Genomic DNA, 27,920 nt, shown 5'->3' with positions numbered 1-27,920 from the left:
GTGTTAGGTTTCTGTATCCCTCTGGTGTCACGTCTGAGTTATGTTTTTGCTTTCCATGTTGTCCTGTTCTGTCATTGTGTCTATGTATATTTTGTTCTCATGTTTTAGTCTCTTGCCTCATGTCTTGTGTTTAGTTTGGCATCCTGGTGTTGTCCCTGTGTGGTTAGGTTTCTGTTCTGGTCATGTTTAGGTTCTGTCTGTGTCAAGTCTGCATCTTTGTTCCCTTGTCTCACTTCCTGTCTTATTTTGGTAGCGTCTGGTTTCTTGTGCAGTGTATTTAGTTTTGCTTCCCCCAGTCTTGTCAGCGTCATTGTGTTCACCTGTGATCCCATCTGTTGTCACTCCCCTGATTACCCACTCAGCTCTTTTGTTTTCCTCCGGTGGCAAATAAAGTCAAGTTCAAGCAAAGCTCCTGCCCTTTGGTGTCCTGCTTTGGGGGTCCTCCACCTTGGCTGCCACACGGCGGTACATGACACAGCATGAGAAGCACAGAAAGTGGCTGTGGAGACTTTTCATTTCTTTTAACACTCAGTTTCACCTCAGCTCTTTGAATGTTGTAACTTCAACAGGCTGAAGGACCAATAATAGCATAAACGAGCAGCCCACAGACTGACGGTGCCACATATTTTTGACACTGCCCCCTGGTGACAGTAAAAATTTACAACATGCAGAAGATGCTCTTAAATGTTTTGGTCTCTTATGTCATCACTAGTGATGTCCCCAACATGAATCCTGTGCATTCAGATTATATCATTTTTGTTTTGTCTTTTATTTGCTCTCCCAAGACAAAGACAAGAAAATTATCATTCTTACTGAAACACAGGTTGGGTGATCTATTTAGTTATTTGTAGATTATTCAGGTTTCTCTTTGTTTATCTTCCTGTCTGGTTTGTTCCCGTGTCCTGGCCCTTCTGTGTGTAGTTTCCCTTCCCGTTGTTTCCTTGTGTAATGTTTGATTCCCTCTGTCAGGTTTTCTGTGTTAGGTCTGCGTGTGTTAGGTTTGGTCACTTCCTGTTTCATTTTGACAATCTTGTGTTCCTTGTGCTTTGTGTTTAGGTTTACTTCCCCTTGTCTCATCGGTGTATTGTGTTCAGCTCTCACCCGTTGCCCATTCCCTTGTTACCTCTGTGTTCTCACTTGTTCCTTGTCGCGTCCTCGTCTCTGTATGGTCAGTGCTGTCATCACCTCCCTGCTGTGCCCTTCACGTTTCATGCCATGTTCTTAGTTCATGTTACGTTCATAGCTATGTTCAGGTTTAGCATTGTGTACTGCTGGCACGTGACCAGCCTCGCTTTTGTTAGACGTTATAAATAAAGTTTAAGCTTAATTCTAGCTCTTGCCTCTGAGTCCTGCTTTGGGGTCCTCTGCTTTGCCTGCACCAGCAGAACGTGACAATATTCTGTCCCCGGAGTTCTGAGTTTGGGTCGAACCCCGCCTCCGCACAGCTGTAACATCACAACTACATTCTCAACATGTGAATGAATATTATGTCCAAAGTTTCTATTGTTTTATTTTATGTACTGAGGAATTATGTTCTGTCCATATTTTGATGCATGAACTGGGACGTCAAAGAATTTAAACACTGTGTCCCCACGAATACTGAATTTTACTGAAACTGACAGAATTTAAAAATTCACCCTGATCTTTAGCTCCACCATCAAGAGAAGGAAATTTATGTAACTGGATGTTTCTTATGCACTTCAGAGGTAACTTCTCCACAGACATTTTATACACGCAAGCTCAAATCTTCAACAGATATTTTCTTAGATTTTCTCTGAGAAAAAGTAATGGATGCTTTGTTTAAAAAAAAAAAAAAAAAGAACCCGTCTTTGTTGGACAGATAATGTGGACTTGTCTGCTCTCCCACAGTGCCTCGATGGGCGATTTACGCCATCTTTGCGGTTGGCGGTCTGCTGATTCTGCTCTGCTGCCTGTGTATCTGCATCAAGTGCTGCTGCAGAGGGAAGAAGAAGAAGAAGAAGAACGAGCAGATCAATCTGAAAGACGTGAATGGGAAAACAACCACGGCCCTGGTGAGTGACGGAGGTCCAAGGATGTGTGTATAAATCTCATTTATACACAACATGACACACCAGTGGCTTCATCAGATTCTTAAAACAGAGAAAAAATATAATGCATTCCACTGTACTTTATTTCCACTGCTCATTTTCAGAAATTGTAAGAGATTATAACTCAACCACAGAGAACAGACTGTATGTAAACGATGGACATAACCATAGTAATGTCTCACCTGTAATGGCCAGGCCTGAGAAAACTTGTGAAAGACCTCGGTTAATCACAGCTCCATCGTAAATTTGACAGATATTAGTTTGCTGGATGGTTTTTAAGTTGTAATTACACTTTTACTGCTAAGGTAATGTTAATTTCTGGGTCACGAGACAACCACTCAGAACCTTTGACTAAGGCGCTCGACACACAGGGAGCGACGTCGCTCGCTCTCCATTCATTTCCTGTGGAGCTTGTGCGATGAGGCGACAGTCACTTGCTCTCCTCCAGGTAAGCGACCGGCGTGTGAAATTTCAAGCTCGTACGCATAGATGTGCACACGCGACCAGACGCGACACAACAACGTTGAAAAATGTTCTACTTTTGTCGCTGTCGCGTGGCACTAAACCAATCAGCGAGGGTTTCATTGACTGACCAATGAGCGGACAGTATGCTACACGCTGCAGTCTGCAACCACTTTCAGCACGAAGGAAAGCATCGTTTTAGCTGTGTTTGACTTTCCTATATTATATGACACTTCACGCAGTGATTATCGAGTTACACATAAAAGGCAGCCGTATGGAAACGTGTTGGCGCCAGACTGACCTTAAACAGAAGGACTGATAATATCAGATGAATCCAAGGTTGTCTTTTTCTTTTGTAGAGGAGACTTAACAGCAAGATTTCTGTCACTTAAAAAAATCTTCTGACTTCTCATCTTTATTGCCGTGTCTGACACGGACTGATTTGAAAATGTCTAAATCCCTTCAATTTCATAAGCAATCAAATTTCTTGTAGACGAGTGACGTGAGAGCGCGATTCGCAATGCTGCCGTCGCTATCGCGCCCCGTGTGTTTGGTTTCACCCCAGTGGCGATGCGGTCCATTTGTCGCAGTCGTTTGTAGCTCCCCGTGTGACGAGCCCCTAAGGCCTCGATTATACTTTCCACGTGTGTGAATCCACCCGGGGCAGGGTGAAGTAAATTTTGCCATCAGGCAGTGGACCTCAGTGCAGAATGACAGGAATAACTACTCCAGCTGTCTGTGGCTACAACAGTGTAAACTAGGCTTTAGGCACACACAGTCACACAGTCTGTATTTTTACATCACTGGGCAGATGCTGTTTGAGTCAAATATCATGAGACTGAAACAGGACGTGGCAGACTCACATGTTACTCATCAATTGTAAAGTGTGCATACCTGGTTTAAGACTTGAAAATAACAATTAATTCCATAAATTCATCAGGAAAATGTTTATTGAAGTTATTGATCAAGTACAGACACAGAGTACTTTTCCCATATATCTGTACAGTCGGACTTATTTTTGGTGTAAGAGGCACTGCCCCCTGCTGGCCATTAGATATAATGCATAGCACTGCACCACATTGACTTTCCTTTTCAGACGAAGGCTGCATCCATTCTTTATATACAGTCTTTGATAGGGTAGCTATTTGATGAGTTTGCTCTCACCCGTCCCTCCTGACAGAGATGGCTCTGAGCAGCAGCGATCGGCGGTGACACATAACAAACGTCTCCAAAACAACTTTAGAATCAGACCACAATAACAGCACGAAGTGAAAACTGCACTTTGAAGCCCTTCTATGCAATGGTTAGGTGTTAACTGGGAAACTCCAGTTTAAGCAGCTTTTTTCTTTTTACTGCTGAATGCAGTATGTATGGCTTATGTATTGTAACATATGGTTATATTCTTTAAGTTTTCCTAAAGGTTAGATGGTCCAGTGGCTCCTTAAATAGGGATCAACCCCCCTTAAAGGCTCACATGATGGTTCAGATGGCTTGTAAGATGCTGGTTTTTGTTTTGTTTTTTTTAATAAAATGAACATAGTGAAATATTAAATTTAATGTTGCTCTCTAATATGTTCTTTGATGTTTCATTACACCAGATTTATTTGGTTCTGAGTGAGATTTCTTTAAATTGAAAGTATACAACAGTTTCAGTTTAAAATCTTGGACTGGTTTCATTCTTTGCCTAAAGCTGATGTGCTTCCTGTGGTCCTCTGACAGGTTCAGCCAGATGTGGCAGATGTTGACTATGGCTCAAACAAAAAGCAGAGAGGAAAGCTGCTCTACTCTCTGGAATATAATGCCCCTCTCTCAGAGGTGATTAAATCAGTGCCCAGTTGTTTACCCCTGATGCAGCTTTGCACTTCTATAATTTAGCTCTCAGCTGTGCTACGAGTCAGTACCTGTGTGTTTATTGTTGGTCTTTGCAGCTCAGACTGGGGATCAAACAAGCCAGTAACCTGATGGCCATGGACCTCGGAGGAACCTCAGACCCGTACGTCAGAGTCTACATCCTCCCTGAAAAGAGCAAAACCTACGAGACCAAAGTGTTCAAGAGCACACTGAACCCTGTCTTCAACGAGCAGTTCACCTTCGAGGTAGGACCTGGGCTGTTAGGGGCCTTTGCTTAAAATACAATAAAAGGTAGATTAATGAATATGTGTTTAAAATGATTGAGGGCTAACCTGGTTTAAACTCTCAGTGAAGTAACGTGTCAATAAAGATGGCAGATTTAAATATTCAGTTTAATCTGGAGGAGGAACCATCAGGTATAGAACAGACAGCTGCTTGAATAATGTCGTCATAGCCACAGTGACACTGCCTTATATTCAGAACCTGGACCAAAATGCTGCCAACAAACTTGCACCTAATGGTGTAACATGGTTTGATGTCCTTACACAGATCTGCTGCAGCTTCACATTACAGGCGAGCTCCTTCACTTTAAACTAAGCAAAGTGTATAACATGCAACAAGATGCATCCCCTGACCGGTACTGTAAAAGAAATGTGATCAAAATATTTTGCAAGTCCACCCATAAAAATCTACCCTGCACCCCCAAAAAACAAACGAACATTCCTGACGTAAATTTGGCCGGTCTCTCCATCACGGTCGTCTCCTTGTGCACCTCTGGACGTCTTCCTGTCATGTTTTACAACCTGAATTCCAAAAATGTTGTGCAGCTGTTTAAAATACAAATAAAAACAGAACGCAACGCAAATCTCAATATTTTATTCACAATAGAACATAAAACACGTTTGAGAAAATGCACCATTTCATGAAAACTGTCAGCTCAGTTTGAATTTGATCAGAAACACATCTCAAAAAAACTTTGGAGAGGACAACAAAAAGCTGAAAAAGTAAGTGGTACTAAAAAGAACGCTGGACAGGTCACCAGTCTGTCTAACACACAGAGACCAACAACCGGCCAGTTAACCGAACGCCAGTTAACCGAACGCCAGTTAACCGAACGCCAGTTAACCGAACGCCAGTTAACCGAACACCAGTTAACCGAACACTAGTTAACCTAACGCCGAGCGTATCTTTGGACTGTGGGAGGAAGCCGGAGTACCCTGAGAAAGGCCCCGGGCAGGATTCGAACCCAGGCGTGTGATGTGAGGTGACATTGCTGACCACCACAACCCCGTGCTGCCCTCAGGTCAGTCACATAATTGGGTATAAAAAGAGCATCTTAGAGAGGCAGAGCTTCTTAGAAGTAAAGATGGGCAGAGGTTCATCAGTCACCAAAAAACTGTGTCTACAAATAATTTTAGGATAATGATAACATTGTGAATATCTATGATCTACAGCACAGAATGTCATCAAACGATTTTGAGAATCTGGAGAAATCTCTGTGTGCATGGTGGGAAATCAATACTGGATACCGGTGCTCGTCGGGAACTAGGTGAACCCGATCCAGAGAATCCTCTATCAGACGAGAATGGGACAACATTCCTCTCCAAAAGTCCAGCAGCTGCTCTCCTCAGTTCCCACATGTTCACAGACTGTTATTAAAAACTTTCTTGAGGCATGTTGCTGTGATCAAAGTAAAAGTGAACTAATTTATTTTTTAAAATGTTATATTTTAAACATTTGATATGTTTTACACGTTCTATTGTGAATAAAATTGGGTTCATAAGATTTGCACACAGACTCCACTGTGATGAGTCTGTGTGAGTTTGTCCTTGAATTAATCTAAATGTAATGTAAACCGGGAAAAAATCAGACAATAAAATGAAAAAAATAATATATTTTATTTAGATTAAAGACTTTGGACTGTGTGGAGTTTGCATGTTCTCCCCGTGTCTGTGTGGGTTTCCTCCCACAGTCCAAAGACATGCCGTTACTGGGGTTAGGTTCATTGGTAACGCTAAATTGCCCATAGGTGTGAATGGTTGTCTGTCTCTGTGTTAGCCTTGCGACAGGTTGGCGACCTGTACAGGGTGTATCCTGCCTCTCGCCCTGGGATAGGCTCCAGCACCCCCACCCCCCACCCCACGACCCTGAACAGGATAAGTGGAAGAGAGTGGATGAATGGACTTTGGAACAATGTTTAACCTGGTTTGGATAATGTTGAATCTGTGACATGTCCCCAGCTATCCAAGTCTATCCTCATGAAGTCGACAGCTGTGATGAAGGTGTTCGACTTTAACCGGTTCTCCAAACATGAAATCATCGGCGAGATCCGGGTGGAGCTCTGCAAGGTCGACTGGAACCACATCATCGAAGAGTGGCAGGAGCTGGACGCGCCCGCCAAATTTGAGGTTTGCTTTCTCGTGTTTCCTTTTTCCGTAGTGGTGACATCTGGGATGGAGTTACACGCAGTTCACTGTTTTAAAACAGATCTGAATAATCCTTAAGGACTCAGCTTCCTCCCACATTACTCATTAAGATTAGGAGTTTTTCTAGCTTGTCGAACAACACTGGCTACATGCTCAGATGAACACCTCATCTTCTCTTCATGCTGGTAAAAAAAAGAAAAAAAATCAGAAGGTAACTTAACGTACAAACTTCTTTTCAAATGGTCACTTCAGAAACTGTTTATTGTGGTGTAGATTTTAATTTTAACCTGATAAAGCTGCCATTTCCATATCAAATCCATATTCCTATGAACACAGTGAAAACATGTTTTAGATTTCTTCTAATTTATTAAAAACTTGAAACTGAAATACAGAGGTACTGGGATCACTGAGTCACTATAGAAGCTTCTCCAGGAAGGGTAACTCCACACTCTTTGCACACCTGGATTTGGGAAGTTTGTCCTAATCTTACTGTTAAATGGTCTCTAGCTCATTCAGATTGGATGGGAGGCCTTCAGGTGCCTTTGATCTTCAGGTGTGACTTACCTGACTCCTGAGATATGATTTGTAGAGATATTTACCTTCTCATTTATCTCTCTTACCAGGAACAATAACCCAGTTACTCTAAAAAATGCTACATCTGCCAAACAAATGAAGGGTGCAGCTACATAATATTCAATTCAATTTCAATAACCTTTGTCCTATATTTACTTTAATCCTTCAGGAAAATAGTTGTGTCTCAGGTTCATGTTCACTTGTTTGGCAGTAACCTTTATGAACATCTCCACTCTGCTTCCTGCTCCTTCCACAGTACTGAAACAGCTTTGGTAAAAATCACTGACAGCTGACTCCAGAATATTAACCATTCTCATCCTCCTTGATTTGAGCATGACCTTTGACACCACGCCATAACAGCGCTCTTGACAGACTGGCCTTCATTGGAATCACTGACACACCCTTAAACTGGTTTCATTCATCTTAAAAATGTCAAAACCCACTCATTTCCATTTCCCCCAGAGATCTGTCCTGGGGCCTCTACAATTTATCATCTATCGAATTTCTCTTGGTCATATCTAAATTTGATATTTCCATTTTTATGCTGATGACACCCAGCTCTACCTGCCATCTATCTGTGTCTGCCCCCAGGGAATCAAATCCTGGTTCTCCAGAAACTTTCTCAGCGTGAACAAAGTGAGGTTCTCCTCGTGGGCACCAAATAGACCTTTTCAAAATGTAACAGTTTTCCTTTCCAACACCTCAGTTTCTTCCTCCCTCAGGTTAAGAGCCCAGGTGTCATTCTCATATTTTCTCTCCAAGCTCACATCAGTAATTCACACCTTGGTTGTATCCTGCACTGATTACTGTAAGTCCCTCATCTTTGCTGTCAAGTCGGCCTGTAGACTTCAGCTGGTCTAGAACTCATCACGAGAACTCCCTCCATTAGTCACATCACATCTGCCCTTCAGCAGCTCCACTGGCTCCCGGTTAAATATCGCATTGATTTTGAGATTCTGCTCCTCACCTTTAAGGTGTGTTGGACTCTACTGCAGTCCATAACCTCTCTCCACAGCACCTCTCTGAGCACATCAACACACCCATTCGCACTCTCGTGTCTTCTTCACTCCATCTCACTTTGCCATCCACCCGTTTGACTACCATGGTGCAAAGAGCCTTCAGCTGCTCACCAGACATCTGTAACGGCTTAAAACGCAGCTCTTCAAACTGGCTCACCCACTCTGATCATCTCCCACCTGTCACATGAACCCTCTGTTCTTAATGATTTTATATACTGTAAACTACTTTTATTGAATTTGATATTTTCTTGGTTATTATTCTTTTTTTTAAAAAACTCTGCCCTGTAAGGTGACCTTTAATGTTTTAAAAGGCACCTAAAATCAAATGTTTAATATTATTATTAATTTTTTTTATTATTATGATTAAAATGACAGGTTTTACAGGTTATCCAAGGGGGAATGCAAATATTTACATCCAGCTGTATTGTCACAAGCACGAGGTGCTCATAATGTGTCGGTATCTTTTAGATTCAGTTCACTGAAGTATGGCAGAGGTGATTCAGGAGTGGTGTAAGGCCTACAGATTTCTGTATGACTTTGTGTGTTGCAGGAGGAAAATCTAGGTGAGATCTGCTTCTCCCTGCGCTATGTTCCCTCTGCCAGCAAGCTAACGGTGATAATCCTGGAGGCCAAAAGCCTGAAGAGCATGGACACTGGAGGAAGCTCAGGTCAGACTGAGACAGGATCTTATATCAAAAATATTAATTCTTAAAGGGTTCCTGTACATTAGCTTAGAGCTGGAACGTTTTAAACCCAATAACACATTTATTCTCTGTTAAACTGAGAGGTGAGCTGTTAGAGGCGTAACAGTGGATAACGTTACCTCACAGTGGCCGACAGTAATAACTACAGAAATAGTGAAGATGGGAAAAGTTTGAAGTCATTTCCATCTTCATACTGTTCTGCTTGGACTCTACTACAGCTGAGTACAGAGTGATTCACAGTTTAAAATAATCCTTATGTATCTTACACTGGGCCCCTTGGTTCAAAGAATCTTTATTATCGTCTCCCCTTTAAACTAGCTTTCTTCTGATTGGCTCCTCTCCATAAACAGAAGGTATGGACAGCAGGCGGGTGGAGCTTCTGTGCTCACAGCCACAACCGTGTGCATGAAATGACCATATTAGGGATATCCCCTCCCTGTGACATCATACAGATCCAAGAGAAGAAAAAAAATTCAGAAACTGAGCTCGGTCTGCAGCCTGAGCCTTTGGTTCACACGCTGCCCACATCTACCACTGTAGCTGCACTTATATGACAGAAATTAGGAAAAGCATACTGTATTATCTTAACTAAAGGTTGCTTTGTTCACCTTTATGCATTTCAGGCTCGATTTAAGTTGTTATTGATTTTTGTCTTTTCCATGTTTTACCAAACACTTTCACTCCTCACTAAAGTAAAGAGATTATTACTTATCAGGTCATTATGCAGGTATGAAACATTAAGAAGCTTACAGGAGCTCAGAGTGACTTTCCTCCATGCTCTGTTTGCAGATCCTTATGTGAAGGTGCAGCTGGCTCTGGACAAAAGGAAGTGGAAGAAAAGGAAGACGTCCATTAAAAAGAAGACGCTGAATCCTTATTTCAATGAATCGTTTGTTTTTGACGTGTCACTGGATCAAATCCAGGTGAGTGTCACATCATCATGACTGAAGGTTCAATTTTCAGCCAGCTCTTTAATATTTGAGAAGATGTGAAACAATACATTGGCCATCAATATTAGTTTTACATAAACACAAAATATCTTAAGAATAATGGTGAACATATTTTGTGATGTTGTTTTAAAAAGTAAAAATGGAACATGGAGACACGGGAAACCCAAAGTAGGGAATATAAGCAAACTATAACCAAGAACTAAACTAGATGGCAAAACTAAGAAACAACCATGAATATCTGTCATATATTAAAAGAGAAAAGTCAAAACTATAACCAAAAACTGGAACTAATAACTCAAAATCCTAAATAACATGAATTTAACAGTTCACAACTGAAAACGCTGCGTCACCCAGGACCATGACAGTTTCCATTGTCCCGTCTCTCTAGAACAGGGATCCTCCAATCCAGGCCTCGAGGTCCGGTGTCCTGCAGGTTTTAGACGTGTCCCTGATCCAACACACCTGAATCAAATGGCTGAATTACCTCCTCAGTATGCAGTCAAGTTCTCCAGAGTCCTGCTAATGACTTCTATATTTGACTCAGGTGTGTTGGATCAGGGACACATCTAAAACCTGCAGGACACCGGACCCCGAGGCCTGGATTTGAGGATCCCTGCTGTAGATGGTTTCTGTTTGAAGAAGCCACCTTTGAGTTACCTCATTGAAGGTTGACTCAACAGAAGTATTTAAAAGCTACTGTTTTAATGCTGCTGTCTTGGGGACAGGACTCTAAATCTGAATCTCTGTCCTCAGAGGGTGAACCTGGTGATCTCGGTGTGGGACCACGACGCCGTGACCAGGAACGACCCCATAGGGAAGATCTACCTGGGCTGCGACGCCACGGGGAACCAGCTGAGGCACTGGGCCGACATGCTGTCTAACCCGCGACGGCCGGTCGCCCAGTGGCACAGCCTGCTGTCGGCCGAGCAGGTCAACTCCACCCTGAGCCTGAAAAAGAAAATCCCCATCCCCAGCAAACTGAGGGAGAGCACTCAGCAGTGGCACTCCAAATGAAACCATCAAAAGAAAAAAGAGGAGATTTAAATATTTTTCATAATTGTTTCTCCCTTCGTTCTTCTGAGATGGAAATGATTGAATTAGATTACTTTGTATTATATTGTATATTAAGATGTGTAATTATTTTTTGCTATCAAATCAAAAAAAAATGCTAAATTATATTTTATAAGTCAGAGCACTCCTTTATAAACACATTTTATCTGCTGGTTTGTTTGTTGTACTCTCACACAGTAAGGTTCATAAGTTTTTGGACACTTACATACTGTGTAATATTACCTCTGTACACCCCCACAGCTTTAATTTGAGGAATTTAACAAAAGTATTACACTGTTTAGGAATTACAGTCATGTTATAGACAGCCACACATTTTGTGTGTGCAAACTTCCTCACCCTGTGCAAAAAATAAGCTTGCACACAAAATCACCGTTAGATTCATGACACGTGAGCACTGTCATACGTACGTCAGCGAATCAGACTCATTCTAAATTCACGGGTTTGTGCTAACTGCCTGCAGTCTTTACACTAGCTGCATACCACCACACTGATCTCTTCATATACTGGAGGTGAAGTGGGGAGAGGGGTGATGATGCTGTAAGAGAGAAGCCTGCACTGCTAAAGGAGGAAAGCAGGAGAAAGTTCAATGGAGGAAACTTAAATAATGGTGTCTGAGAAGAAAGCCAGAAAAGGCGCAGCTTTCCACAGTGTTTCCAGTGAAACACTGTGGAAAGTGAAAAGTGATGCTGGAGCTGAAATAACGACCACGCTGAATATTGTTTCCTTTGAGACACTCGCTGCAGCTCAGGTTTAAAAAAAAAAGAGACGAATGAAGCCAAGATGAACTTACAACAGAATGATGGGAAAAAAATTTTGAGACCAAAAGGAGCAGCTCACGATCTGAAGCACTCCACAACATCTGCCAAACATGGTGGAGCAGTGCTATGATGTGTGCACGTATGGCTGCTAGTGATTACTGATGATGTGACTGCTGATAGAAGCAGCAGGACGACCTGTGGAGTGTACAGAGCTGGACTCTCTGCAGTTTGCTTGGGATAATGACCCAAGCAAACTGCAGGAGAAACCCAACAATTTCTCAAGGCAAAGAAATGGAATATTCATCAGTGGCCCAGTCAGTCACCTGATCTCAACCCAAAGCAGCACGCTTTTCAGTTATTAAAAACACAACTAAAGGAAGATTGACCCACAAACAAGCAGCAACTGAAGCAGCCAGGTGATCTCCATGGCTCCATCACTTCAGGCAGTCATTGACCTCAGAGGATTTTCATCCAAGTATTAAAAAACAGTCTTTATATTTGAAACTATGTTAGTTTGTCCAATTCATTTTGAGCCTCTGAAAATGGAGAGCGTTGTGTAAAAATTCCTAAACAGTGACTGAAATAATTTTGTAAGAGTCTTCAAATTAAAGCTGAAAGTCTGCACTTCAATCACATCTGGTTGGATGTCAAACCCTCTGTGGTGGAATACAAAAGGCCAAAACATGTGTCATTGACTAAATCCTTATGGACCTACAGTAAATATCTCTTTTTTCATATGTAAGCACGGGAACTGAAATGTACTTTGGTCTACTGAACACAATAAAAAGGGAGAAAAAAGACAATACACAGTAACAAGCATACAATAAGCATCTCTGTGAGGTGAACCTTGTTAATTTTCTGCATAACAACTATTTTCTCAAAGCCAGAAACCCAGTTTTTTATGTACAAAGAAATCTGCGACGTTCGCCCCCCCCCCCCCCATGGATGATATTCAAACAAAACCAGAGCTCAATCAAGCTGAGCTCAGCAGGTGGCTCCCCCTGCTGGTTCAGGCCTCCAGAGACCTTCTTCATTAAACACTCCCTGAGCTGTGCAATTACAGAATAGGAGATTTTCACTGTCAGCATCTGATGCTGAAATATCATCTCCCTCTATGATGATCCTCTATTGACTTGAAATTTTGATAAGTAAAAATGGCCCGGCCCCTAATAAAGTTTAAAACACTGGACGATACTGCTGTCTTTGAGTAAAATATACTGTTTGTCTGCTGAATGTTTCTCCATAATTGGTGTATCAGGATATAAGGCCATGCATCTACAATGCATTCAGGCTGCTGTGGTTACTGGAGAGAAAAAGGTGCTAATATCTCCCAACGTTTCAAACCTGAACCCAAAGAAACCCGGATTAAACTGGGCAGGAGAAAATATTGCTCATGAGCTCGAACATTCAAATGAACAGAGGCTTCTTTGTCTTTTTTAAGATTAGTTCAGGAAGACAGAGCAGATGTTTATTTTTTATAAGAAGAAAAAAATTCTAATAATTCCCAATAATTCAGAAAAATGGGGCAAAATTCCTAATTTGAAATGAATGAATTATTCTTCTGTATGTTTGGACACAGCTTGGTTAGATTTGGGAAAGGTCAGTGTCTGGATTTAAATCCATGACTTCTTCTTGGTTACAATGCTGAAACACCATCAAAGGATAATTCTTTTAAAATTCCTGTTCCTGCTCAGGGGAACTTCACAAAATGTTCCCTGAAAGTTACTCTGTGAAGCCTTCAGAGCACCTTCAGGAAACCCCCTCCAAAGGGTATCCTGCAAAAACCCTGGGACGTTATGGTGCACAACATCTAGAGGACCTTCCTGGAACTTCAACAAACCTTCAGTCCCAGTAGGACCTTTGTTAGGTTATGTTGTTAAACCTTCAAAGAACTTTCATGGAGTGTTTCCTAAATGTTCCCTTAGTGTGTGAAAAACCCCAGAGGGCCTTCAAAGAACCTTGAAACAAAAAAGTATCTTTAGGAAAGCTTCAGGAAATGAGAACTTTTAGGTTCACAGGGCAAAGAACAAAGATCCTTATTATAGTGGGAATGAGCTTGGAAAGTCAACCCGTAACCCAAATCTAACTCCCAGGGATCTAATTTCAGTGCCAATCTTAAGAACATAGTTTTTAATAAAAAATAATTGAATTTTGACTTTTTTGTGCGACTCTTTAGTTTCCTGAATACAACAGGTGGTGAGTGCAGAGTGAACTTTGACCTAAAACAACCTCTCATATGGGAAATAATTTGGAAAGAAGCTGGAATAATCCTTCAGCTTTGTGTTTGTTGACCCATGCATCCACCCAGGACTCCTCCCTACAACTACACCACCTTTTCCTTTGCTGTTGTCATTACTGCAGCTGCTAGAGTGCACTATCTCAATAAGCTTCTTGCTTATGGGTTTCTATTTTACTGGTCATCATTACATTGTAGTCACGCTGCTGATTCCCCTGACGGCGATTTGCTAGAGGCAGCAGGCCAGTGAAGGCTCAACAGAGACAAGCCAAGAAGCTTGAAAGGTCTCTTTGAAATGCAAATGTCCCACCCACTTAAGATCACACAAGATGTTCTCTCCACTTCCTGTTACCTGCAGCTGACACAGAGCTGACAGATGGAAGGATGGAGGGGCTTCCGGGAAATCATTTTCCAGGATCTTCAGTCTGAGCATGAGTGATTTTATTCTAACTTAAAAAAAAGAATGAAACATCTCTCCCTACTTTCTCTCCTATTCAATGAAGGTAGAAATAAAGTTAAACAAAAATTCAGACGCACAAGAGTCCAAATTGGAAAGTTTTTAACCTTCTTAACAAAGCGCTTAAATACAACTACTCTCTGCCTCAGACTCAGAAAGGCGATCAAACTTTCAGCCTTCAGTCACAAACTGCAGACTTCTTTTTCCTTTCTGTCCGTATGCTGTTCCAGTGGAAGATGTTTCTATTAAAATGAGGTCCAGGAGTATTTTGAACTACTCTGGTAGAAGCCAAAAAATAAAAACATGGAGCTGGAAGTCAGCAAAATGGATCCACTTTAATATAACTTGATCGCTTATTATAATCATAAACTGGTGACGAATCCCTTAATTTGCATTTATCCTCCCATTTCACTACAGTGTTTATGTTGGCAAGTAAAGATAATTTATTCTATAATAAAACAACTGCAATATTATCTGTGTTTAAAGTCAAGGACTTGTAAGAATAAATCAAATGAAAGTGAGAATAAAGTGAGGTCATGAAACCGGCTCTGTGATGAATTCAGTAAGCAGGGCTTATCTCCTGTGAATTTACCCTCCTGCTTGCTGACAAAGGTGGCTGGATACATTCACACTTCATTATGGAAAGCAGTGACATCAGCAGATCGGTGGGTTACCAGGTTACCTGCGGAGAGTCCTGGACCATCTAATTAAACACATGAAGAAGCAGAAGCAGCAGCCCAGGAGCGAAAAGACGCTCAACTGTTCTTTCAGGCGGAGCTGCTTCAGTCTGAGAACCCACTGCAGCCTGCGTCACACACACGGTGAGTGAACCGACAGATGCTACAGACTTCACTTTGGACATCACGTGACCCTTTCTGTACATTTAGTGAACTGTTTGGAACTTCTGTGGGATATTTCCTTATTTAACCACAAAGACAGACTCTGGATTAGATAAAACAAAGATAGTCAAATAGATTTAACTAGCTTAACTGTGGCACGGTGAACTACGGGTAACTTAACTACCCAACAACCACTAGGTCAGCAGTTACCTGTTGTTCACAGTTAACGAGGTTTACAACCCTTTACACTGGATCACTCACCAGCAGGGAAATATATGATTTAGTTACTTGTATAAGCTATGGGTCAAATTAGTGTGATTATACAGCAGCCAGCTCATTTCAATATTAACCAGCGTTCTGCCAACAGCAACGCATTAGCGGCTCCAAAACCAGCAGACCCGAAGAAAGAGGCAGTAATGTACTAACCAAGTAATATTGTAAGCCTTAAGTTTGTGTTTCTCAGCGCATCAGATAAATGTGAGGAGGCTGAAGGACGATCAGTGCTTTTATTATAGGATAACTCTTCTGATAGAAATGTATGGGGACTGCGGAGCGCAGGATTTATCCGGAGGACAGCTGCGTTATTGTAAACTATTCCACCCTATAAAGCTGAAATCTTTGTGCAACAGCTGACCTGTACGACGTGCGTAAGAACAACAACAAAAAACCATGATTTACCGTCAGAGCCGGCTCTGACGTGGGTTAATGATAATCTTACTGCGTCACGTGCGTAAATGCGCGCTTCGCCTGGGTTTTTATTTTCAGCAGTCACACATGCAGCCGTAACACACTAACACAGTCTTATTAACAGCTGCAATTTGACAGACGTTTCAGAGTCAAGTCCATCAGGGTGCGCATCTGAGACAGACACCTCAGTTCAGTTTCAGGATGAGGGCTGAGTGAAGAGCTGCAGGACAGCGCCAAAGTTTTGGCACTGCGCGCACAGCTTTGCGCCGACCATCCATGCCAATTACGCATTCGTTCTGATAACACATCCATTCTCATTCCAAATAACCTCTCCTTGAAGCAACTATCGCAACCAAATTAGGGGCAAGCTCAGATATACTTTTTGGGGGACACGTTGCAAAAGTTAGTAAATCGGTTTGCAGGAATAATTTAAATATTTGATTCCCAAAATGTGCTCTGTAAGGGAAAATATCCGTAAACACGCCTTTCAGTCGCAAGACTAATCCTGCGCCTCCCGACAGGATCGTTAAACGCCCAAATCTGACCCTGTATGCTCCTTTTTTTTTTTTTTTAATTTAGCCGTTGTAATGAAACTGTATTTTTCACCGGTTTCTCCTTTATATGACCTGCAGTCAAACGATGGGCTAAAAATACGTCGGAGTGAAGTAAAGTGTGCATTTTGTAGCCAATCTTCGGGACATTCAAACTTCAATTCGACGGATAGGTTAAGGACATTGTTAAGGAGTCTGGTGTAAGTGCGGTATGGATGCATACATGGATGGATGAGAATCCGCGCTTCTCGTTTCCTCACTCCTTATCTGTTCTCCTTCAGACCTTTCCTTGACCCTGTGATGTTCTCCACCAAGGTCAAAGAAAGGTAGTTAGAAAAAGGAAAAAGGATGTAATTTTTTTTTGACTATTCGTCCTGACTTTTTCCCACCCATCGCAGTCACTGATATCATTTAAAGCCTTCCAGAGCTGGGGTCATTATGCCCCGCGTCTAGGCTCGCGGGGAATTTCTTTCGCGTAGAATTACCTGCCGTTCATCTACTTTCCCAAACACGACCTACGTTGCTGGAATAATACTCATTCTTATTTGTGCAGCGGTTAAACGCTGTTATTAAGCGTTGTGTATCCTGTGAGACCAATCTCAGGGTCTCAATCCCCCGGTCGCAGCCGGCGCGCTCACGGTGCTGATGCTGCTGCTGGTTAGCCAGGCAGCTAGTCACTGAAGCTCCGGATAAATGATCACATTTACGGCGTTGAACACCCACGTTAGCCTGCGCTGTGTGGGAGCAAATACGCGCATCATGTCGTATGCATGCTCTCGTTGTCGTTTTGTGTAATGGAGCTGCGCCACCCGCATACAAGCAGCAAACAGCGGGGATTTATGCCATCTACGGTTAGCTCGCTAACGCTCCGGGGATTTTTCGGATTTACCGTAGTTAACGGCTCTAGTCGTCATGCTGTCGTGAGCGTGCTTCGGTTTGCTGCAGCCTCGCTTCCCCACTAGAATAACGGACGGCCAGAGCCTCCACCAGCTCCACAACATGACTCACACACAGTGAGCCGACTAGCTGGCTGGATGGCTAGCTCCTTCGTTAGCAGCTGGTGATGCTCGCAGCCGTTCAGATGTCCGTACCGCCGATCAGCTCAAGCCATGTCCGTCCGATGTAGCTGATGCGTTGCTCGGCTTGCCAAACGATGAAGGGCCGGGGTAATGATGCGCCTCTGCTTGCAGGAGGCGGAACATGGAAGCAGAGGAAGAGCGGCGCAAAGACCCGAGTGCACACAAAGTTTTGGATCAAAAGGTGCTCTGCAGACAGGACGGAAGAATCGGTGAGAGTGGCGCTTTTTCAGTTCCTCCTGTGTGGTTTGTTAAGTTTCCTGCAAGGTGACCTCTGTCTGTGCGCAGGTACAGTGAGAACTCGCCACAGCCTGCTGAGAACCCAGAACACACTGCAGATTCAGCCCATCGCCCGCTCAGCATGTGCAGGTAGGTCAAATCCTGAGTGTGCAAAAAGGGTGAAAAGTTCATTTCCACTTCTTGCAGGTCATTAAAGCCAGATCATTAAGATTTAGTTGATTTTGCGGCGGATACCAGGAGCAGCAAATCTGAACCTCCTTTTTCCAAATTCCGTGCAAACTCGGACAGAGAGAAGGAAGGAGTCCTGGGACCGAGTAACCTCCCACATTCTCTGATGAAGCTCCACAGGATCTGAGGGTTTCTGGTGTCACTCAGTTTGTGTGCTGCATACAGTGTGAGCTCAGCTGAGCCAGACCAGTAAACCCGTCCTTTAAAAAATAAACGTAAAGCACAATGTTTCATATCCTTTTTTAAAAGCAGTCAGTATATTCTGAGAACGCACACAACAGATGAACAGCTTGTGGTGTGTTTACAAAAATGAGGTCAGTTTTGTCTCCGTTTGTCTACATTCACTGACTCACACAAACAATTTCAGCCTTCCAGTAAAGCCGGGATTGAAGCCCCACTGCTGCATTATATTAAGAAAACAAAGCAGATCAGATGGGCTTCATTTCACCCGGACACCTGTGGTTTAATACATCTTGATTTTATAAAGTTGGGTGTAATGCATGTTATTTCCATCCTAAACTGAGGCCTGGTTATAGCAGCAGTGTAAATGTGTTGGAGCAGCTTTAATGTTTTTCTCATTCACACGTCAAAGCTGAGGCAGGTAGTCGGCCTTTGCAATCTCTAAAAACATAAACTTCATTAATCGGGGCGTAACAGTTCTGAAGAATGATAAAAATAAGAAACATGAACTGAAGTGTGGCCCAAGAACCGAGCTGGGACCTATTAGGTGATCGTCACCCTTGTCCAGCCGTCCTGTTGACCTCCTGTGACATCCACCCTCCATGATGCGTACTGTGTGGCCTAAAAACAGACACTGGTGAGAGAACATAGACTGTAGCAGCAGGAGCGCTTTATTCGCTGCATGTGGAAGGATCTCAGCCGAAGAGCTAAAATAGGATTTAGCCACATTTTCCTGGCTTCTTAAAACTTCTTTCTACAGGCCTGTAGCTTTAGTAACACTTCAGTCTATTTTTATATGTGTGAAATGTCTGAACCCTGCTCTTAACCACCCCCCCCCCCCCCCCCCCCCACACACACACACACACACACACACACACACTGAGCTGGGTCTGTAATCAACAGACACACAAGCCCTGTGGAAATGATCCTGACTGGAGCAGATAAACCAGCCTTTGTGCAAACGCGCAGTGTAATTAATAATTAATCTCCAGTTTAACATTGAAGCTAACAGAAACACCGTCCTCCTGAACGTGTTGGTTGTATTAGATGCTGACGTGAAACTGCAGTGAGGCAGATTTAATAGGAATGTAATAATAATATTGGTTTTATGAATTTATAGGGGAACAAACCAAAAACATCTTCAGATCATCTTCATAACTGAACCATAGTATTGAAGAAGTGTTCCAACCTTGATCTCCTGTGTTTCAGGTTCCTGTCCGAATCTAACGATGAGTAGGAGCGAGCATGCCGATGCGAGGCCCGTGCCCGTGGCCCTCACCCCCCAGCTCCCCCCCAGAGCCCACCGGCCCCTCTGTGTGTCGGTCTCCTCCGACAGCAGCGGACGCTTCAAGGCTCTGGAGACGCAGGAGTGGAAGAACAACCTCAAAGCTCAGGTACGTCCGTGGACGTCTGCTGCCGTGCAGGAGTCGAGGTACATCTGGACCTCAAAACATCACCATACTCAAAATCACATCATAATCAGAATTTCCAACAGAATGAGCTTGTAACTGTGTCATTAGTGTGCACATGCACATCCATGCCTTTTTAAGGAAGTACCGTATTCATGTTATGTGATAAATACCATGTATGTGATAGTAACATAGCACTAATCAGCTGCCTCTCCAGTGAGGTGCTTGTCCTCGTCTGTGTAGTCAAGTCCTCACACACTTTCATTATGTTTGCATGGAGTCTCCTTCACATTAAGCGCAGATCCGAACCAGCGAGTCTTTGATAAAAGTGGGTTTTAAAGTCTGCAGCTTACTCACCTCACTCTGTGAAGGGGCAGCACCTGCTGCATGTCTGATATGAAGGTAATTCCATATTTGCAGTAATGAACAAAGTGAAATGGTTTTTCGGTACGTGACTTCTGTGTGCAGTATAGATGTAGATCGCAGAAGATGCTGACTGCAACTTCCTGTTTTTGTTGCAGAAAGGTGATGGGGTACTACTTCAGTAGATGCAAGTGTGACTCCACATGGAGTTGCTCTCCTCACAGACTGGAAGGGTGTAGAGGACTGATTTAAATTGGGACCATGTGTAGGAAACACTGAGGCTTCAGGAGTAAACTAAATCACCTCTGTGGTCAGGTGTAGTTGGTCTGAGAAACTGCTGTGAGAGTTGCTGTGTGCATTTCATTTGTGTGTGTTGCAGATGGAAAAGGCTCACAGTGCAGGAGCAGCCAGTAGCACGGGTTCTCTGGAGCGAGCGTCCCTGTTCTGCGCCTCTGGATCTGCCACAGTGTCCGGCTCTGGCCTGTCCAGCCCTGTGGAGATACTCAACAAGAGCAAGTCCTCCAGCCGCTTCTCTCTCTTTTCGCCTCCCTGGAACAGCAGCTCAGAGTCCGACTCCAATCCTCCTTCCCGCTCCGGCTCCAAGAAGCTGCGTAACTACAGCCGGAGAGCCGCCACAGGGCCGGCCGGAGCTAGGGGCCCCGATACGCCGGAGCCCAAACCCGGTGGCCCCGAACACTTCCAGTACTCAGAACCTGTCATCTCCAAAGTGACAGATTACATCTATGTTGGCAACCTGAATGCAGCGTACAATGGGCGTACGCTGTGTCGCAACAACATCGACAGCATCATCGACATGAGCAGCGCACCGGGAGAGTCGGGCCCCTCCCTCAGCCTCATACCTTGCACCTGCTCCCGTGGCGCCCGGCACAGCTGGTCCCGCCTCAAGGTGGACATCGGAGATGTGCCGGATGCCCTGGGTGACGGGCCGGCGCTGAAGCAGCGCTGCTTCGAGGACATCAACGAGTGCATCAACGCCTCCACCGAGAAGCGGAAGCGCGTTCTGGTCCACTGTCGGGACGGCTTCTCTCTGGCACCGACGTGCATCATCCAGTATCTGATGGTGAAGCAGAACATGAGGCTGATCGCCGCCTATGAGCTGCTGAGGGCCAAGTACCCGGTCAACATCAGAGAGTGCCACCAAAATGTCCTGGTGAGCCTGGAGAGGGCGCTGCGGCCCGGTGGAAACATTGACCCCGAGTGCTTCAAACAGGCCATCTCACGCAAAGTGGCGTGGACCTGAGTTTGTTTCCCAGCTGCTGCTCGATGCGCTCGCTGTTCCTCCCACAGCATCGGATGCTGTCATACAGACAACCCAGGGCAGCTGGACTCCTCCCTGTAGACTGGTCACATGGATATTATTGTCCCCACTTGTGGTTGTGAGAATTTGATGTATTTCTTCTTCAGACCTGTAAATGTGACCTGGCAGTGATTTCCTCCTCCATACTCACCAAACAGGAGACGCAATAGACTTCACCGTAGTGTACAAAGCTTCTTGGTATAACCGTGTGACAGTGTTGGCTGTATAGTTGATATAGTCCCGCTTCAGTTCTGTGCCACTCCGTCGTGTTGCTGTTCTATATCAGGGGAATTTCTTACCGGGTGATCTCAGGAGATTATTGATGTCATACTAGAACAGTGTAGGTGGTTATTATATTAGTCTGTGGATTTGTTGACATGTGGAATAAAAAATGCAACTTGGAGAGTTAGGAAAGGGTTCAGCAGCATGCCCAGTTTAGAGCTGGTAATCTACACACAGGGAGGGTTTGGCAGCACCAGAGGAGCTGCTCCACTTCCTCCAGTTCAGCTGAGGACACGTAAGAGTGAACGGTGCTAAAAAGGCTAAAATAGTTCCTTACACCTGCTTCCAGGAGCCCATATTAGATTTTAACTTTCACAGAGTATTGATGATTTGTCTGAAATTAAATATAACATTGATGTCCTTTAGGAAGCTGATGTGGCCCATAAAACGTGAGCTAAGGTGTCCTGATTGGTCAGTTAAGGAATTATGATAGGACATCCTTACTTAGGTAAACTTAGGTAAACGCCCACACACACTTCTGTGTGTGTGTGTGTGTGTGTGTGTGTGTGTAAGAAGCAGCCATGCTGTGATGTTCCTCATACTCACAGAAATGCATTTTAACAACATCAACAACCCTTAAAAACTGAAACTGTATAATTTGTGTACTGATTTTAATCAAAATCATGATCAAGATTCCCAGAAGAAAAATGTATTCTCAGCAAACTGTATCTTACAGGGCTGCATCATCCTGGGCTGTCTCACAGGCGTGTGGAGCTCTTTGGTGCAGAGTAAAACTACAAAAATCCATCCAATCACACTCGACTTTTCACAGACACGTTTGTCCAGCCTGCAGCTTTTTATGGGCGGCTGAATCAGGTGACTTTTGTTTTGGTGCACAAAAACACTGCTGCATGTCGAAGTGACCTTTCAGGCACAACAGACGTAAATCATGGGCACAGGTAAATCTAGAAATCAAGTGTGACATATCAAAATGTGTTTCAGAGCGGTGATATTTATCCCTCTAAAGATCATTTTTGTTTCCTGGGGTAATTTGTGCTGTGATCCAACACTCATAACTGGACTTCAGATGCTAAATAACTCGAGCAGCGAGGGACCACGTGGACTTCTGTAATGTCAGGGATTCTGCAGCAGCCTAAATGTTGGAGATTTATGACATTTTTTTAAGTTGTGTAATGTATCTATTTAGTGCCCTTTTTACATGAATCATTTTACATAAAGACAGTCCAAAAGGTTTAGTAGAACTAATAAAAAAGAGTATAATATTCTGACTAAATAACTCACTGTATGTAAATGAGGTCACCTGTGATTCGGTGCTCTTCCACCTCACTGGGTAACTCGTCAGCTACAGCGAGTCTGCACTCAGGCTGCAGTGCGTCTTTCTTTCCAAACACAGTGTGCGTCGTGGCGGTTGGATGGAGCCGAGCTGACCCGGCGCAGCGTAAAGTCAGCCCTCCTGGCTGCACCGCTGCTTCTGGAAGCTTGTTCCAGAAAAATGGTGAAATTTGTCTTTATGCACATGTTAGATAACTTGAAGATGCAAAGAAACTGGGATTCTTTTCATCACTAGGGGTCAAGTATTCCTTTAGTTGTGATAGGGATGGCCATAGGTTTCAAATATTTGAATGCTTATTCATGTTTTCCAGTACTACCTCGTGAAGGTGGCAGAAAGACACGTGGTTGGCGGCTAACATTAACGACAAAATAAATAGAAGAATGCGCGGCCAGAGCCGATCTGGTGGAGAGATCCTGCTTCGTATCAGTCCTGCTGTGTAGAAATAGTTGAACAGAAGGTGCTCCTGAGTTAGTCCTCAGTGAACTGGAATCATGTAGACAACAGAAGCTTTGTGTGAGTACATCAGTGGGTTTATACTTCTGTGTTAAATCTGTATATCATAACTGCAAACCACTTTGACACCCTACGCAGTCACGTGGTATAACCTGACACGCACCTCCCTAGAAATGTAACTTCACATCGCATCGATGCAGCCCGTGACTGCGCTGTTGATTCTTCCTATGCATTCCTTCTCCTGCCATCGTTTTTCAAATTGACTGGAAGATGGTGGAACAACTTGAAGAGAAACTCTACTGCCAGCTAGTGTTCTGGCAGCGAAATCGCAGAGCAGTGGAAGCACGCCATGCACACATATAAATGCTGGCCTCGGCCACTCGTGGAGACTGTCGAAGGTGCTACATAGATTCAGCACAGAAGTCTGAATCAGGCGTACGAGGCAGCTGGTTGTGGTGCTCGTAGGCGACTTCTGCAAGGAGGCTTCTGCTGCCTGCTTCATGCCTGAAATCAAAATTCCTGATACAGTAAAGTGGCATTTTGCTGCAAACAAAACTTGCAAAAATCTAAAGATTGAACTACATATTTATTGTCTCAACCTCTCCTGATTAAAATTTGCAGAAGAAAAATGTTTACACCACAAAATGTAATGTTTTTTGGTTACGCCTCTGTGGAGCCCCATGAGTCTGGACTATCTCGTGAACAGAAAGTCCAGAGAGCAGGAGTTCTTGAGTATTTAGGAGTCCTTTGGTCGGACTGGTAAAGCGTGTGTGGTGTGGTGAGATTGGAGATCTGTCTTTCTTTCTGGAAATCTGTAGCTGGGAAAGTCTTAGCTTGGAGTGGTTATAAATTGGATGAATTAAGGACTTGGTTTGAACCCCTGTTGGGCCAAACCGTCTGGACTGCGATCAGTGGAGGACTTGCATGGGTCCTGTTATCTTCAGCTCTCAGACTCCCGCCTGGATTTTGTTACAGATTCGTCTCAAAAGGGAACTTTGCACATGGACGCTGTTTGCGTTGTTTCTGACCGTTTTGTGCTGTTATTTTTCTTTCTGAGGTCATACTTGTTGGAAGATGAATGGCGATGCTTGTCCTCTGTGAGGAAGACTTGAGCCTCGTTTTCAGCCACAGTTAGTTCGATGAGATATCTTAGGTGGCACATCGCGTGCATCTCGTCGCAGTATTAGTCCACTGGTGCTGCTGAACTGCGATTCGGGGTTTTTACATGGCAAGAGGTGATTTTTTTTTTTTGCAGTACTCACAGGGCTGTCTGAAAGTATTACATTTTTCTTGAGTATGTTTAATGACATTTAACATGACAAATGAGTTTCACAAAGAGAACAAAGGGAACACGCTCGTTAACCCTAGAACAATAGTGTCATTTCGCGTGGGTTAAAATCACCCGATGTTCGTGTTCTTGGGTTAAAAACAACCAGATTAAAGCGTTAACAGTAGCTAAAAGTCTTTAATATTTAATCTTCCAGTATTTCTTAATCTACATGTTTTGTGTTTAATGTCAGAAAATAGTGGAAACCACCTTTTCAAAGATGCTGTTTGTCTTTTGTAATTACCCTCTGCGTATTTCACTACCATGAGGCAGCCTTTTACCAGCAGCTATGTTAAAATGCTTTAACTCACTGCGCCACTTTGTGGCAGAAATTGGTATTACACGAACATTTGGCACAGCCCCGTTTTAACAACAGTTGGTGTGTCATCAACACAGTACGCAGATATTTAGGACATAAATTCAAAGCAGTTGTTTTTCTGTTGATTTTAAACTACTTTTTAATTGAGGAGTTTATGAGTATTTTTAAACACAAAAAGCAGCAAACACATCGGGAAAGGATCACCATTTCTGGCTTTAAATGATTAGTTAATTAATTACCTCAATCTGGTTTTATATTTAATAGTTTTGCAGGCGTGTATATCAGCTACAGTAAGTATTATGGAGGACCTAAACTGCCAAAATTAAAAAAGAAATAATAATTCAGTGTTAAAATCAAATGTAGGCATGAATTCACAAAGTGTGACACAAACTGATATATGATTATCTTTTTTTAAACTTTGTATTAATTTCCTTATTTACCTCATTTTTGATTGACTTTTTTCCTTTTGAGTGTATTTATTTTTGTGGGTTTCAGGCCTTTGGTCAGACAGTGCAGAGAGGAAAGCAGGTTGAAAGGAAGCGAGACCCCCAAATGACCCGGGGCAGACTCGAACCCGGGCCGCTAAAACAAAACAAATGAAATTAAAACATGGAAAATTACTTGTAAGGGAAAGACAATGAGAAAATGAATGCACAGATTTTGATATTTTTGGTGTAGTAACATAAATTTATATATCAAGTCTTTTATTTTTGATTGATTGGTCTTCCGTAGATGCATGTGCTGGTAGCAATCACCTGAAAGCAGCTGTTAGGAGGTAACACCAGGCTGAAGGAGCCATACTGTTTGGATGTCAGTGAGCGGACCGACAGGGATGATAACAGAGGGCTGCTGGTTGCAGGTTCACCTGCTCATGTTGTAGCTACACCTGCAGCATTTCCTGCCCTACCTGTACTTTGTCTTGTACTCTCCTGCCTTCACGTCTTTTGAACGTGCAGCTTAAAGGGGACCTGTAAGGTTTGATCATTTTATGTCATGTATAAATGTTAAAAACAGTGAAAGCTCATATCAAACATAGACAAAAATTCAGATAATAAAGGTCAGTGTATGTACAGGTAATGCCTTTGAGCCAAAAACTCAGGCTTCACACAGTTTTCTTCTACTCCCAGATGTGTATGATGTCATAGAGAGTAGATACCATATGTGGTCACACAGCTCTCAGAGCACTCTTGGCTTTAAGACTCTCTAAGATCCGAAAATAACTCTGGAGCTGAATTTGACCAGAAATAGGTCCCCTTTAAGAAGCACTTGATTTCATACAAGTATCCATATCCTGCAGAACTGTGGCTGTAGTTAAAATGCAGTTTAATATTAAGAAACATCCAGAAAACTAAGAAGCTTTTGTTTAGATTGGAGTGGCAACAAACTCCAAACCAGCCAGTATTTTATTTCGGTCCTGAAGAGCCAGTTTTTTAATCTAATGATTTTATTCTTCAGTTCTGCTTAACCAAAGGTTGAGTTAAGCAGGTAAAGTCGGGTTCTGGCTAACGTTCCCTTTCTTCAGCTGAGCGTAGTTCGCTCTCTGGAACCGTCTAATTCTCCTGCTCTGCATTTGTCGTGAAGTCTGTTTGGGTTAAACACAGTTGGCAGTAACGTTGGTTGGCTGAAGCGGAGCCACACAGGAAGTGATTTGTCACTTTGCAGGTGATGGTTGGTCGCTCGTGGGCATTCCAGGCTGCAGGTAACTGCCTAATGTATGTAAGACCTGTTCATATGCCAGTCAGCAGTATCCTTGCACTCTCATTGGAAGTAGCCAGAAAATTATAAAACATGGGACCCGCCCACTCGGTCTGAGGTCGCCACATCGCTGCTAGTCTTTTCCTGTTTATCCAGTCGATCGAGCCCAGAGTCATAGCCTGACAGAAATGAGCTCATTGCCAAATGTTCACTTGAATGGAAGTGTAACACGGGATGGTGCTGGTGCCCAACCCAGAACTGATTCATGCATTTCCAGGACGGGTGCAGAAAGCAGCAGAATTCTGGCCCGTTTGGTTGGGATTGTGTGAGCTATCAGAAGAATTTCCCAGTGATTGGCAGCCGGAGCCCACAGGTTCTGTCTGAGCACTGCGGGACCCACCTGGACAGTAAAAAGCACCACACGGTTCTTTTTTCTTCTTTGAATTTATTTGACATTTTTCCACATGTATGCTTTAGTTAGAGGGCAGGTCAGTGAGTGTTGCTCAGGTCTGCGGCCCTGACCTCTGGCAGCACAGAGCAGCAGGTTGGAGTGGAAACTAAAAGTATGGTGCCTTCATTTGGAGTCATCTCATGACCGTACGGTGACATTTGCACACTTTGTATGATTTTAACCTCTTTGTCTTGTAAGATGTTGAATATTTTTGGATGTTTTATTTTAAAGAAGGAAAAAAAAGACATTTGTGTGAAGTGGTCCTTGCTGTGATATATTTGCAGACTTTAGTGTACAGTAGCGGCGGTGCTGACACTGAACAGATTCTATATTTGGACAGATGTTTTAATGGTGGTGTGAGGCTCTGTGGTGGAGTCAGCAGCAGATTTGTCATCATGTCAGACTGAATAGGTTTTCTAACTCGTTCTCTCAGGTGATTTCTCAGTATCCCAGAATGCTCTCAATGAATACGATGTGATTCTGAATGTGAAGCAATGTATTTCTCATGTCGTGTTTATTAATCTGATTTAATTTGTACTGTTGAAATATTAAACTGATGTAACTCACAGCTGTTCGTGTGTTGACAGTGATTGAACACTCGTAGCTCTCGCAGAGTTCAGCTCACTTTGAGG

General features: G+C 43.3%; 2 protein-coding genes and 1 long non-coding RNA gene across 3 annotated transcripts in view; 2 read left to right on the top strand and 1 right to left on the bottom strand.

Annotated features, from left to right (window-relative positions):
- syt8 (synaptotagmin VIII) overlaps positions 1 to 12,091 on the top strand; it is a 13,662-nt gene extending 1,571 nt beyond the window's left edge. Inside the window, exons 3-9 of the mRNA XM_030730756.1 lie at positions 1,870 to 2,033; positions 4,251 to 4,346; positions 4,460 to 4,627; positions 6,623 to 6,790; positions 8,951 to 9,068; positions 9,894 to 10,027; positions 10,808 to 12,091. Coding sequence (XP_030586616.1) covers positions 1,870 to 2,033; positions 4,251 to 4,346; positions 4,460 to 4,627; positions 6,623 to 6,790; positions 8,951 to 9,068; positions 9,894 to 10,027; positions 10,808 to 11,068 — 1,109 coding nt within the window. The 3' untranslated portion in view covers positions 11,069 to 12,091. The remainder of the gene's footprint in view (positions 1 to 1,869; positions 2,034 to 4,250; positions 4,347 to 4,459; positions 4,628 to 6,622; positions 6,791 to 8,950; positions 9,069 to 9,893; positions 10,028 to 10,807) is intronic.
- On the bottom strand, positions 6,549 to 17,687 carry LOC115781234 (uncharacterized). Its single transcript, XR_004020065.1, has 3 exons — positions 17,662 to 17,687; positions 9,855 to 9,919; positions 6,549 to 6,990 (listed from the first exon to the last, which is right to left on the bottom strand). It is a non-coding gene; the product is annotated as an uncharacterized LOC115781234 (long non-coding RNA).
- On the top strand, positions 17,233 to 27,920 carry LOC115781229 (uncharacterized). Its single transcript, XM_030730753.1, has 4 exons — positions 17,233 to 17,941; positions 18,018 to 18,098; positions 19,587 to 19,771; positions 20,529 to 27,920. Exons 1-4 carry the CDS (start codon positions 17,854 to 17,856, stop codon positions 21,408 to 21,410), a joined length of 1,236 nt encoding a protein of 411 aa, XP_030586613.1. The 5' UTR covers positions 17,233 to 17,853; the 3' UTR covers positions 21,411 to 27,920.

Source organism: Archocentrus centrarchus, chromosome 6 (assembly GCF_007364275.1).
Source record: "Archocentrus centrarchus isolate MPI-CPG fArcCen1 chromosome 6, fArcCen1, whole genome shotgun sequence".
Lineage (NCBI taxonomy): Eukaryota > Metazoa > Chordata > Actinopteri > Cichliformes > Cichlidae > Archocentrus > Archocentrus centrarchus.
The sequence above is the reverse complement of the archived record's forward strand: the minus strand, read 5'-3'. Positions and strand labels throughout refer to the sequence as shown.

What these genes read in the sequence shown, in the direction of transcription:
- LOC115781229 (XM_030730753.1), top strand. Translation starts at nt 17,854, where the DNA reads ATGGAAGCAGAGGAAGAGCGGCGCAAAGACCCGAGTGCACACAAAGTT. An exon ending in CAGACAGGACGGAAGAATCG is followed by an intron (nt 17,942 to 18,017) that starts GTGAGAGTGGCG and finishes GTCTGTGCGCAG; the next exon opens with GTACAGTGAGAACTCGCCAC. An exon ending in AGAACAACCTCAAAGCTCAG is followed by an intron (nt 19,772 to 20,528) that starts GTACGTCCGTGG and finishes TGTGTGTTGCAG; the next exon opens with ATGGAAAAGGCTCACAGTGC.